The sequence below is a fragment of the Octodon degus genome, unplaced genomic scaffold (genome assembly GCF_000260255.1).
Source record: "Octodon degus isolate 3935 unplaced genomic scaffold, OctDeg1.0 scaffold00046, whole genome shotgun sequence".
In the NCBI taxonomy this organism is placed as follows: Eukaryota; Metazoa; Chordata; class Mammalia; order Rodentia; family Octodontidae; genus Octodon; species Octodon degus.
This window is the reverse complement of record NW_004524622.1, coordinates 12,159,516-12,172,440: the sequence shown is the minus strand read 5'-3', so window position 1 is coordinate 12,172,440 and position 12,925 is coordinate 12,159,516. Positions and strand designations below refer to the sequence as shown.

Sequence of the window (12,925 nt, the reverse complement as noted above, 5' to 3'; positions counted from 1 at the left end):
ATATCTACAAACTATGAGTCAAAATACTCCTTTGCTCCTTTAGCTTGTGGGTGTCAGGCATTTTGTCCCAGCAATGAAAATAAGGAAGACAGTGATTAAAATGTTTAGTCTATTTCTCTCATCAGAATGTAAGCTCAGTGAAAGAAGGGCCCTGTAGTTCTGTTCATAAGCAAAAGCATCCTGAATGTTGCTCAATGCCTCTCACATCAATATTCAGTAAAAATTAATCAGATATAGTGAATGAATAAGCAACTGGTAGACCCACTAAGCAGTGTACATTAATTATTTCTCACAACTTTGGGATCATGATCTTTTTTTGGGGGGTGGACAGCCTTCTGCTAACAGAAAAATGGCCTTTTTTCCCTGCCAATTCCTGAGTTTACTGTGATCCCTGGTGGTGAAATCTTCCACTGACTGACTAAACTAGTAGTAGAGGTGTAGTGATTAGCAACCTTTGTTTTCTGCAAAATTCTCAGGAGTGTATCTAACCATCTCCGTTACAGAGAAGACAGGGTCCACTGTATAGCTACTGCAGGAAGTATGGCACCATAGGGTCAATAAATCTAGTAAGAGGACAATTTGTCATTTTGAAGTAAGATTCTTTCTACTTTTACTCAGTTTGAAACCCTGCCATGGCTTGAGAGAATCCAAACTCTTTAGCATGGGTCATGAGTCCTTTCACAGTTGGGTTAGTTTCTTCTCCCAGGTCTGGTTTCTCCTTCAAGGTTCTAGCTGAAGCAAACGGTTTCCAGTTTCTTGAAAAAAACAGGCTCTTTCCTTCCTCAGAGATCCTGCTTACTCAGCTTCTGTGAGGGAAGTACTTTCATCCTGGTCCACGAAGGACTCACTGGCAGAGTCTGTGAAACCTTTTCTAGCACACTCCATGAGGAGATATCCTAAAACTCCACTTCCCACCACTCTTGCTTTTTTAAAACTCCAGACATTGACCTCAATGCAGATCCTCAAAATTCTCATTTTCATTGGACATGAATGACAAAAAAATTGTCCTTCCAGGCTTTTTCAGCACATTCCCAAGTTTATTCAGTTCGTTACTCAAACACCACTTCCTATGAAAGGTTATTTTTGACCACTATAACGAAAGAAATTCCTCCCCTTCTCATTTACCTAAATGAAACTATCTCTGCTCTAGCCCCATAACCTAGCTTACTTTTTCTTTGTAGTCCTGATCTGACATTATATGTTTAGTAATGAAACTTTTCCTTGCAGAATATAGCTATATTTCCATAATTCCTTTATCTAAAATTTTTTAGGTCTACATATCTTTTAATTTCAAAAGCATTTATTATTTAACACCTTAGGATCAATACTCTATCATCAAACATAATAATAGCTTTCAACAAAAATAAGTGAGCAGACTTATTATTTGTGATAAATAATGCTCAGGTCAGCTTTTGCTGTGAAGCAGGTTATCGAGGTAGTTTGAAGTCTGAGAGCCAGACACAGTGGGGGCACACCTGGAATCGCAGCACTTGGGAGCTGGAGGAAGAGGACTGCTGCAAGTTCTAGTTCAGCCTGGGCTACACAAGGTGTTCACGCCGAGCCCAAACAAGATACAGTGTCTTAAAAGAAGAAAAGAAATACCAAACAAAAAAACAGTATGGAATTTGGGAATTACAGATGAGACATGGTGATGTGCCTAAACACAAGTATCTGTGATGTAACTCTACCCTGAACCAGGTTCTACATATTCCAGAATGTTAGGAATCACTGATTTAATGGATTTAAGACATCTATTTTAAAATTACAGTTAACATAAATGAAGTGCTCTTTGTTACCCTCATACTAAGTTCTTTAAATGTAGATATGAATGATTATTTGCCCTGATTTATAGGAGAGAAAGTAGGACTTTGATAGAGGTTTAGTGGTTCATGTGCACAGCTAGTAACTGGCCAGTGAGGACTCAAACCAAACCTATTTCATGATAAAAAGCCATGTACTGGACTACCTAGCCATCCTAACTTCATATAGTACATGATAAAAGCTCTTCCCACTAAGTTTCTTGGTGAAGTGTAGTCTCAAGGAAGTATCCACATTCAAGCGGATGTGAAAAATCCTTAGGTTGTAAGTTCTTTGTTAAAAACAGACTAAGTATATATAGCCAACACTTAAATTATTTCCTCAGGTAAACCAATATTTTAGAAATTTGGAATGAGAGACAAAATTATTTCAGATCATTTATTATTTATTTATTTATTTTTGTATTTCAGTACAGGGTCTACAGGGTCACACTACATAGATTGGACTCGTAGTGAACGACCTGTGTTCAGCTCCCATGAGCTGGGATTACAGCCACCATTACCGCCCAGTCTCAATCACTGGCTCAGTGTGCCTGGGGGCAGGGCAGGCAAGGCATGCTGGAGATTGAACCCTGGCCACTGCATCTGCTTAAGCAGGTGCTTTAATCCACTGAGATATTTGGTCAGCCCTCAGATCATTTAAAAAACAGAGTTCCAGTAGTTTTCCTTTATAGAACAAACATCTTGATGGGTGTAAGAATGGAGGAAAAAGGTCAAAAGGCACCTAATATAGGTGATCTGGAAATAGTGGCTTTCTCAAGAATACCTTAGTTCCTTGAATTGCTTCAAGACAGGCAGAAGCTGATAAAATGTATTAGTTATGAACCAATTTTGAACTCCTTGGTAATCAAGTATATCAGTGATAGTCTGGCATTAAGGAGTCGGCTATATAAGAACAAAAAGCTAGATTAAAAAAAAACCAAAACTCTACATAGGATGTAGCTTTGACTGAAGACAGTCTTTGACTTTGCCACATTTATGGGAAAACCTCAAATCACAAAATGTAGAGTAGCAAAAACACAACACATGAAAACAAAGATTAAGAAATGAAAACAACACGTACACTAAAAACATCACAACAAGAACAGGCTTTATTTCACCCAGACAAGTAAATTCCTCAATTAACATCATCTTCTTCAAGATTTAAAGCGACAGAAACTAAAGATGGTGCTCAGAAGGCAGAGAAAGGACAATTCATCCTGGAGCAATTGCATTGCCCTTCAAAAATCCCTCCAATAATAACTCAGAAGACCATTCGAGCTCGAGTGTTTCAATCTGGGTACAAGACCTTTGTTTGAAAGTTAGTGGGATCTTTCAAAAAATTATATATAGGGAGATTAGTATCATAAATTAATTTTTAATTTTAGCAACTGGCATTGAAGTCCAGTTTTCAGTTTAAAATATTAAAAATGAAGAGGACATTATCATTATTAAGATGTGTTGTTACAAAGCTCCTAGGTACACACATATACAAAACCGATGGGTATAACTAGTTGTTATTTAAAATCATGATTTCTCCTACATCTGACAAGTAATTGAACTACTGGGAAATTTCTCCCAATAATTTCCAAACTTCTTGCACAATGATTTGTTGTCATTTATATGTATACACAAGGATATTTTATCACAGAATATTCCAATTTAACATAATGTAGCACAAAATAAATCCAATGAAACACTATATTTATAAAAAAGGATAAAATAAAATGGCAGGTAGTTTTAATTTTTTGCCAAACTCATTAAATTTATTAATATTTTTGAGTCTTCTCTTCATGGGCATTCTCGAGAGCTTTAAGTTGTATTTTTAATTTTGTAAGGAGTTGGTCAGCACCTTGATTGATATGGATAATTACATTAAAGTGAAGCTATGGGAAAGGCAGAGGGAATGCACTTGAGGAAATCGACAGGAGGACGGTTCTTTTCATCCCCTAAGACATTCATACGGAAAAGAAAGGATAAACAAACAAACAACAACAGTGCTCACAGTAAAACATGCCAGATTTGTAGTTTCATTGGAAACCAACAGTGAATCATGAAACGTCATGAAAAATATAATTAAAGTAAAATCTCCTAGAGTAATTACTAAATAAAGTTAAAATTATCACACTGATCAGTAAACCCCAGAAGAAAAATGAACAGCACTTACATTTCAGGTCCTTCTTAGGCATTAAACAAGTTTTCAAAGTTAATACATAATAAAATTGGTAGGTTTGGCCACGCTGCACAAAAATTTTTTTTTTTAAAAATACAGTATACAGAAAAACCTCTTATATTCCCCATTTTGAATCATATACTCAAAACCTAAGAATAAAAGATCAGCTAGAAGGATTTTCAGTTATTTACAAATCCAGCAGGTTCCGTCTGCCATAATGGCTTGGCTTCCACTCCACAGCAACTTCTGCCTTCTCCAGCAGCAGCTGTCAGCGCTCCGCACTCGCCTGAGGCTGCTCGGGCTACTGCTCATCTCGGCGGTCATCGGTCATCTTGAACAGTTCCAACAGTGCCCCAACAGCTCCAAAGTAGCCCTATAAAAAACAACAGAAATCTTCTATAGAACTGACTCTGAGCCAAAGACCTATTCTGTTTAACCATTCTAGCAGTACTGCCCCTTATTTTATAGAGGAAGAAGAAAATTAAAAACTGAATTCTCCAGCTGTAATATAGCTCAGTAATAGAGTACACGCTTAGCACAAGAGAGCTCCTGGGTTTAATCCCCAGGACCATGGATAAAACCAAACTAAAGCAAACAAACTCTTTGCTGTGAAACATGGTGAGAGACAGCAAGGCTCTTATCAATGCCTACTTGTTTATATATATTAAAATAAGTGAACACATGTAAAGAGCTTCGAATAGTATCTGACACATTTCTTAATGTGTACTAAGTAAATGCTAGCAATATACATCTTTGCCACGACAAAATTCATATTATTTCACAGATGAGAAACAAAAGGTAATAAAGTAAATTATTACTCTTTCAAGACTTGTGCCAGGGGTCAATATTCTGATCTGTTTAGTGGCAAGACAGTATGTCACTGCAGAAAGCCCTAAGCTTCTGTCAGTAGACTCAGGAAAGACTCTTAAGTCAGCCTCACTTTGCCCCTGTGTAGAAAAAGAAACCCCTGTTTCTGTGAAAATAAAATGAATCTCAGAAATTTAACTTGTATCTTAAGTCTGCTGGGTTTCTTATGCTAGGCGGCTTATAAACAATTAGAAATTTGTTTAGGTTCCTGGAGGCTGGGAAGACCAAGATCAAGGTATCTGCTGAGGGCTGCTTCTTCACAGACTGCTGTCTTTCTTGCCACAGTCTCACATGGCAGAAGAGGCAAGGTAGCTCCCTTGGGCCTCTTTTGCAGATTCCGTTTATAAAAGGTCAACTTCTGTGATCCAATCTCTTCCCTCATGCCCTTCCTCCTACTGTTGTCATCTTAGGGGTTAGGATTTCAACACATGAATTGGGATGCAAAGGGATGACACTCATATATTCAATCCACAGCAACCTGGTTTCTAAAAGTCTGGACACTGCGCTGCTCTGCTAGTTGCCTGACAGTTACTGCTGTGATGGCTATGGCTGTGGTAAGCTATGGCAGGACCTTTGCTGTGTGTTGCTATCAGGTGACATTTATTGAGGCCTCACTATATGTTAGAACTTTTCTAAGTATTTTACATGAATGTACTCATTTAATCTATGAGACATATTTTATCAGCCCATTTTAAAAAATGCTAAAATACAGTGAAAGTTATTATCTAAGATATCATACTCAACAAAAGGCTGTACTTTGAAACTTGTGGCTTGATTTTAGTTTACCTACAGAAGTAGCAAACTGAGGGACCTGAACTGGAGCTATTAGCAAAGCTCAACGTAAGCACCAGAGCTCCCCCAAGCACCAGAGCTTTCTCATCAGGAAAGCCAATGTGAAAAGCTTCATGAGACTGAGCAGTGAACCATCTTCACCTCCATAATACTAATTGAGTAAAAGGTAAGTCAGCAAGCAAGGACTCCTAAATCCAAGGCAAGTGAACTGAAAACCATCAATCCCTTGCCTCCTAGAAGTCGTCTCTCCATAGCATTTCCCGGCAAAGCCTGCCTACACCAAAGTGAATTTAAGAATGTGGAGAACTTTCCAGCAGACACTTTGAAGAGGTTCACTGACCAGAGAGAGTAAGTTACAATATATAGTAACAAATCTATAAAACTATGATCCACAAAGGTTGAGAAGTATACAGTGATGCAGGTGACAGCATGTTTACCTACAGAAGTAGTTTTTCTAAAAATGCTGGAGCTCACTATCTTAGAATCCAAAACACATGCTCTTAAGGATAACTTTTCATTCCTAACAGCTTGTGTGCTTTACTCTTCGATCTACGATATTCTTTGGTCAAGATCTAGATATAAATCTGACAGATACAATACAGATAAATGCCAGATAAAATAATTGAGAGTGCTGGATTTTATTGCTCATTATGACAACTGTATTGAACCAGAACCATGGTTTTCCTTTTTCTTTCATGTATGCTTTACAAGATGTGATATATTTGCTTTTTCAAACAAAACCTCATGTGAAAATCATAAACAAGTAGAATCAAAGGGAGCTCTTTCAGTTGTGGAGAGAAGAGTAAATTACCTGGGACCTTATTCTCCCTCACCCAAAAAGAACCTTTTATTACTCCATGCTTTAGCCCTGAGAGGAGACAGAAAGCCAGAAAGCTGGGGAAAAGAACTTCAGTGTTAATTTCCATTATTGGCCTCTACTATTTAAGGTCTTTTCATTTTATGTGCTCTACTAAAGCAAAATGTGCACTGTCTCAGTTAGTCTTCTCTTGTTGCTGGGACAAAATACCCAACACCCAAAATTAAGGAAGTGTTTTTGCAAGGTGAACAATATAGTACAGGACATGTTTTATAATAGCATTTTATAATGAATTACCCAAAAATCACATACTACAAGTGCAGGAAATCTATCCACACACTAAATACTAAAGAACCCAGCTGAGGGCATAAAGCCTCCCATAGGTCCAACTGGAGGCCTAGAGCCCACAACAAAGCCGCGTGCAGTCCCGCTTCACAGATCTGTGCTGGCATGATCCAAAGGTTACTCACTGGTGGAGGCTAGGAAGTCTATGCCAGTGGGATGAAGGATCTGTGCCAGCAAGCTGAGGAATCTGAACTAGAGCTATTAGCAAAGCTCAACATAAGCACCAGAGCTCCCCCAAGCACCAGAGCTTTCTCATCAGGAAAGCCAATGTGAAAAGTTTCATGAGGCTGAGCAGTGAACCATCTTCACCTCTGGAGCCAGGAATTGATGCTTAAGATGAGGACTGAAGCTTCTCCAAAGTTCATTGGGAAAGCCAATATGACAAGGTCCTCCTGCAGAACAGCCCAAGAGAACTAACAGCTTCCAATAGCTCCAACAGCTCCAACAGCTTCTCCAAACAGCATCCCTAACAGTGTTTCAGCAGCTTCTCCTGTTCTGCCTTTATGCTGCTGGCAACAATCCTCAGGTTGGCCTCCTGCACCCAGTACCACGTTAGTTTAATTTAGCTGGGTATAGTAAGTTCACCACCTGTTAGAAATCCATTACAAGAAGGAAAGGTTTATTTAGCTCACAGTTAATGGAGGTTTCAGTCCATACTCAGCTGGCGCCAAGGCAGAGTGGCACATGGCCGAGGCCAGCCATTCATGGGGGTGGAAAACAGCAAAGAGCAAAGGGAAGAGACCAAGCTGCCACCGCTAGCAACCTTCTCTCCCCTCCTTACACTTGTATGCAGATTATCTGCCCTAGGGCAAGTGTATCATGCCCATAATCCCCGCACTGGATCAAAAATTAGTCACAGACTAGAAGCTACCACATGACTGCATGAGGCTTTGGGGGGACAACTAGACACAAACCATAACATGCGCAGAGAGCTCTACATCTAACTACACCAGTAGCTTCTAAAGTAATTTACTCTGGAGACAAGAACAGTGCAATAGCAGTTATTTATTACAATTGGAATTGAGAATACTAACATTTGCAATGTCTTTTCTGATGCTCTGAGTACAAGAGACTAGGTCTGCACTGTGATAAATGGTGGCCTCTACAGCAGTGATCCTAAAGGAGACGGAGGAAGAACGGAGAAGGGAAGACCCCCCCCCCCCTTGCTCTTGGGAACCTTGATTCCTATCCCCGTAGAGATGTTACATAAAAGGCTCTCTGGGTGAAACGGTGCTACCGTCCCTGCTAACAGGTCTATTATTGGCCAGGCACACTGACTTCTCAAGGCTGACCGAGGAGTCTTAGAAGTCCAAGCACATCTGTGCTCACCAGTTCAGCTGTGTACTCGCCCAAGTCTGCTGTGTTTACCTTCACATTTGCTACGGCAGTTTTACTGCTTAGGCAATAATCTAATTATTAACCATATATAATAAGAGTACAGAAATAAATTCAGCAAACTCTTGAAAATGACTGGAAAAGGTGGTCGCAAACCATCGCTTTCTATTGAGGTGGATGTCACAATGTTACACAAGGATTCTGTAACCAAATTACTTCGTAAGCTTAATTTCTTGATTCACTTTAAGGAAATAAACTGCAAATCAAATACTTTCAGATTATGAACAACAACAACAAAAAACTATAGTAGTGTAATCGGCATAAGCCAGGCTCAAAAAATAAGCTAATCAAAACCTAACAACTAAATGCACAGTTACATATTTTAAGGTAAAGCAAAATGGTAAAAGCAGAGATGTTTTAATAATTAGCTCACTGTACAATGTTTAAATTACACTGTAAAATCACAATGCACAGTTGTATATGTCTATGGAGTGTGGGCTAGTTAAACTTGATTGTCAGAATTAAGAGACTCCTGGAGAGGTGCCTGGATCATGGGGACAAAACCTCATCAATGGTGATGACTTCATAACTGAAGAGACCATTAGGAGGCAGAGTCTACTTGGAGGAGTGGGTCACAGGGAATGACCCTGGGGACTCTATCTGGTTCCCGGCCCCCTTTTTCTCTGGCTCTTCCTTGCCTGGTCTGGTTCCTGGCCACCATGAAATGAGAAGTAACTCTATCTCACTCTTCCACCATGTGGGTTCTGCGTTGGAGATAGTCCGTCATGGACTGAGACCCCTGAAACCTCAAGCCAATGGAAACCTTTCCTCCTTCAAGATGCGAGAGTCAGAAATTTTTGCCCAGCAATGGAAAAGCTGACCAGCATACACTACAAAGTGATACTATAACTTATGAATGTAATGTGGAATAAATATAATATATCACCTCAAACATTTAGCTTTTTTCAATTTACTTTCCCAATTATTTTGAAATATATAAAATGTTATTAACTATGTTTACCATACCATATTGTGGAGCTCAAAATTTTTTTTCTTTATAATTTGTTTCTTTTGACCACTAGCTACCTATCCTTTACAACCTCGATCCTCTATAACCACCATTCCACTCTTTGCTTCTATAAATCGTTTTAGATTCCACATGTAAGTAAGAACATAAACTGTTTTCTGTGCCTGACTTATTTTGCTTAGCATAATGCCCCCAATTTTATTCATGTTGTTAAAAAGGACAGAATTGTGTTCTTTTTAAAGGCTGAACAGTATGCTAGTATGTTCCCTACTTTATCTATTCATCCGCTGATGAACACTTGCGCTGATTCTATGTCTTGCTATTGTGAAGAGTTCTGCAATGGACATGGGCAGTAGACATCTCTTAAATATACCAATTTCAAGTCTTTTGGGGAAATATCTGAAGTGCGATGGCTGCACCACATGGTGGTTCTGTTTTTACTTTTTTGAGAAACATTCACATTCCCAGTGACTTCTTTTTATTAAACAACAACCAGTACCACTTGTTGATAAGGAATCTTCTGTTTTACATATAGTTCTTTTTAATCTTCGTTTATATGGCAAATTTTCTACTTGATCAATTTTAAAACTAGAAGACCTTCTCATATATTAGGCAAATCAAAATACAGTACATGTAAGGCAGTTAACAGCTATAAAAGCTCAACGTACCTCATGTTCTAAAAACAGAGCTTTCAGTTGTCCTTTGGACCAAAAATCCATGGCATATGCTAGCAGCTTCATGGAGACCATATTAATTCTAAGGAAATTCCCAACAAACACAACTCTGTCAATATTCTGAAAAAGAAGTTAAAGGAAAACAAATGAATGCAGCACAGAAGTAATATTTAGCAAAGACCAAATGTCCTGTATGTCTTTGCACAGTGAGTTTTTAAGTGCAATTATTTCAACTTCTTCACAGTGAAGCTGAACAACCCCCACAGTACATTCCACAAGTACTGGAGTGAGATTTTGGTTGGGCAAAGCAGAAACAAATATTGGTCTTTCTTGCAGCTGTTATGTCAGATTGCATTAGTTCTTGTGTGAAACTCAGCTTCCCACACATAAGTGAAGTTCAAGTTTCAGCTGAATTTTCTTGTATATTACCTTAATTTCTCACCCATCCAAGTACAAAATATCATTATAACTAACTCATAAATGAAATGGTGATGGCCTGGTTCATTCCTCTAATGAGTTTGCTCTGTGCTGAATACTGAGAATATAAAGCAGAAACAATAGTCTCTCTCTGCCCCCAGGATATATGGTGAAACATCCTGTTTAGTCAACGTGTGGGTTAAAGTATGATAACACAGCCAGGTGTGGTGGTGCACACCTGTGCTCCCAGCACTTGGGAGGCTGAGGAAGGAGAATCACCACAAGGCTGAGGCCAGCCTGGGCTATGCAGTGAGTTTGAGCACAGCCTAAACTACACAGCAAGACCCTACCTCAAAAAAAAAAAAAAGAAAAAAATAATAATAATAACACAATACACGCGTATTTTTGTCACCACAGATAGATTCACACTCTTAACACACATTTAGGAACATTCTTTTTCTGTCCTGTCCAAGCAGGCTGCCTTCAGACTCCCAAGTTCCACCCCCAGGGTACTTTCATTCGGCCCACGGCACTTCCCCCTGCTTGAGGTATTTGTTCAGCTGAAGACTGCGCTCAGCTTACAGACCTTGCAGAGGCTGCACGGCAGCACTCAGGAAGGCGCAGGAGTTACGCTCACTCAGCAGAGGCAAGTGGAGGCGTTATTTCTGCTCAGTCTAGGGGAAGTAATCAGGGTCTGGGAACAGCACCTTTTAACTCTTACAGATTTTAACAATGCATGTTTATGAGGTCATTAGCAGCTGAAAATTTTCCAGGGGTTAAGGGGTCAAGGGTGGACTTAATAAGTTCCCTTAAGGGAAGAACTGTAGCAACAAACTGCCCATACTGATAGGTGGAAAGAAACATTCAAATAAAAGGAACAGAGGGGAACTGTATTAAATTTAGGGGGTGCAAGGTAGGGCTTGCTATATTACCACGAGACAAAGGCAAAAAGAGTAAAGGTGGCATTAAAAGCGGATCAACATTGTGTATTGCAAATAAGTTCTAGATGGGTCAAAAAACAATGTATAAAAAGAAGACAGACAGACACAGACACATACACACACACACACACACACACACACACACACACACACGCAGAGGCAGAGACATAGAGAGAAGACAGACACACAGAGAAAGAGTGTGTGTGAGAGAAAGTAGAAGGACCAAAAGAAAAAAAGGCTAATGGAAAACATGAAAAAATTGAAAATAATTTACCTTTTTTTTTCAGTGGTACTGGGGGATCAAACTCAGGACCTTATGCTTGCTAAGCAGGCACTTAAGCCACTGAGCTATTTCCCCAGCCCAAAAATTAAAAATAATTCAAATAGAAGTATAATGTTCAATGTTCATTAAAAATTGGTCTATTTACTTGAAAACAATCAGACACTTATTCAGGGGGAAAATTACCACAAACAAATACAAACAGTAAACAACAAATGGGAAATATTCTTAGTATATATCATATAAAATGGACTTATCTAATTAATATTTCCTACAGTAAGGAAATAAACAGAGAAATGGGTGAATAATATTAACAGAATGGTTATGTGTACATAAAAGGGGAAATACTAATGGCTATTAAATACAGGAAAATGTTTACCTTATAATGAAGTACCCATTAAGCTTGAAAAGATGAAAAACTTGATAACCTTTGGAGGAATTTGTATTTTTAAACTCTGATGGGTGGAAATATAAATTACAACCACCTTTATGGAAGGAATTTTATAGCATTTACTAAAATAACTATCAACATATTCTTTTGAGTCAGCAATTTCCTTTCTGGGAGTTTATCTTATATAGGCATGACTTGTATACCAAGTTGTGTTTGTATATACATACGTGTGTCTATGTGTACACTATACGTAAACATTCTGTGCACTCTGGAAAGGAGGGAAGTTACTGAAATAGGGTCTTGCTGTGTACTTCAGGCTGCACTTGAAGTTACTAGGTACCCTCAGCTGGCCTTGAACTTTCAGAGATCCTCTTCCTTTAACCTCCTGACTGCTGGGATTACAGGCATGTGCCACCAAGCTCGACTTTGCAAGCTTTATAGTAGTGGTACAATCGAAAAAATGAAATCTCATTAGAAAAACAAATCAAACAGCATATCTGTATGTTAAAACAGCGTAATTTAAAATATACTGATATGAACAAGTTAAAGACACGTTATTTAGAAAAGCAAGAGATAATATTTTCAGAGTTGCCTACAAATACATATAGACTGATATATTATCTGGAATTTGCTTTCTGATAGTTTAGCAGAAAACAAGAGCAGAAGGAAGAATAAAACAGTTAAAGCTTGTATAACAAAGTCTTGACAACTGTTGAGTCAGAACTGATGGATTAATGGAGGTTCCTTAAGCTATTTTCTCTCCTATAGGTATGTTTACTGATTTTCCCAAGAAAAAGCTGATAAGAAAGATGCAGAATAGCAGATAGAGGGTGAACTGCATGGTTTGTGATTATATCTCAGTAAAGATGTTATTTGAAAAAATGTTATGTAAATTTCACTACTTTGGGAAGGGCATATTAATGGAATTACAGGCATGTAATATTAATTATTAATCTTATATATAATAAAGGGTTAAAAACTAAAAAAAAAAAAAAACTAGGGTTGCCTGTATCTAGTGAGGTTCTTCCTGAGGTACAGGGTGAAAATGAGGACGCATGCCCCTCTTGGCC

General features: G+C 38.5%; 1 protein-coding gene across 1 annotated transcript in view; it reads right to left on the bottom strand.

Moving 5' to 3' along the window:
- Positions 1-2,890: 2,890 nt before the first annotated feature.
- Positions 2,891-12,925, bottom strand: part of LOC101569450 (pantothenate kinase 1) — a 56,711-nt gene continuing 46,676 nt past the window's right edge. The window contains 2 exon segments of the mRNA XM_023716237.1: positions 2,891-4,342; positions 9,821-9,946. Of these exon segments, the coding sequence (XP_023572005.1) occupies positions 4,271-4,342; positions 9,821-9,946 (198 nt within the window). The 3' untranslated portion in view covers positions 2,891-4,270.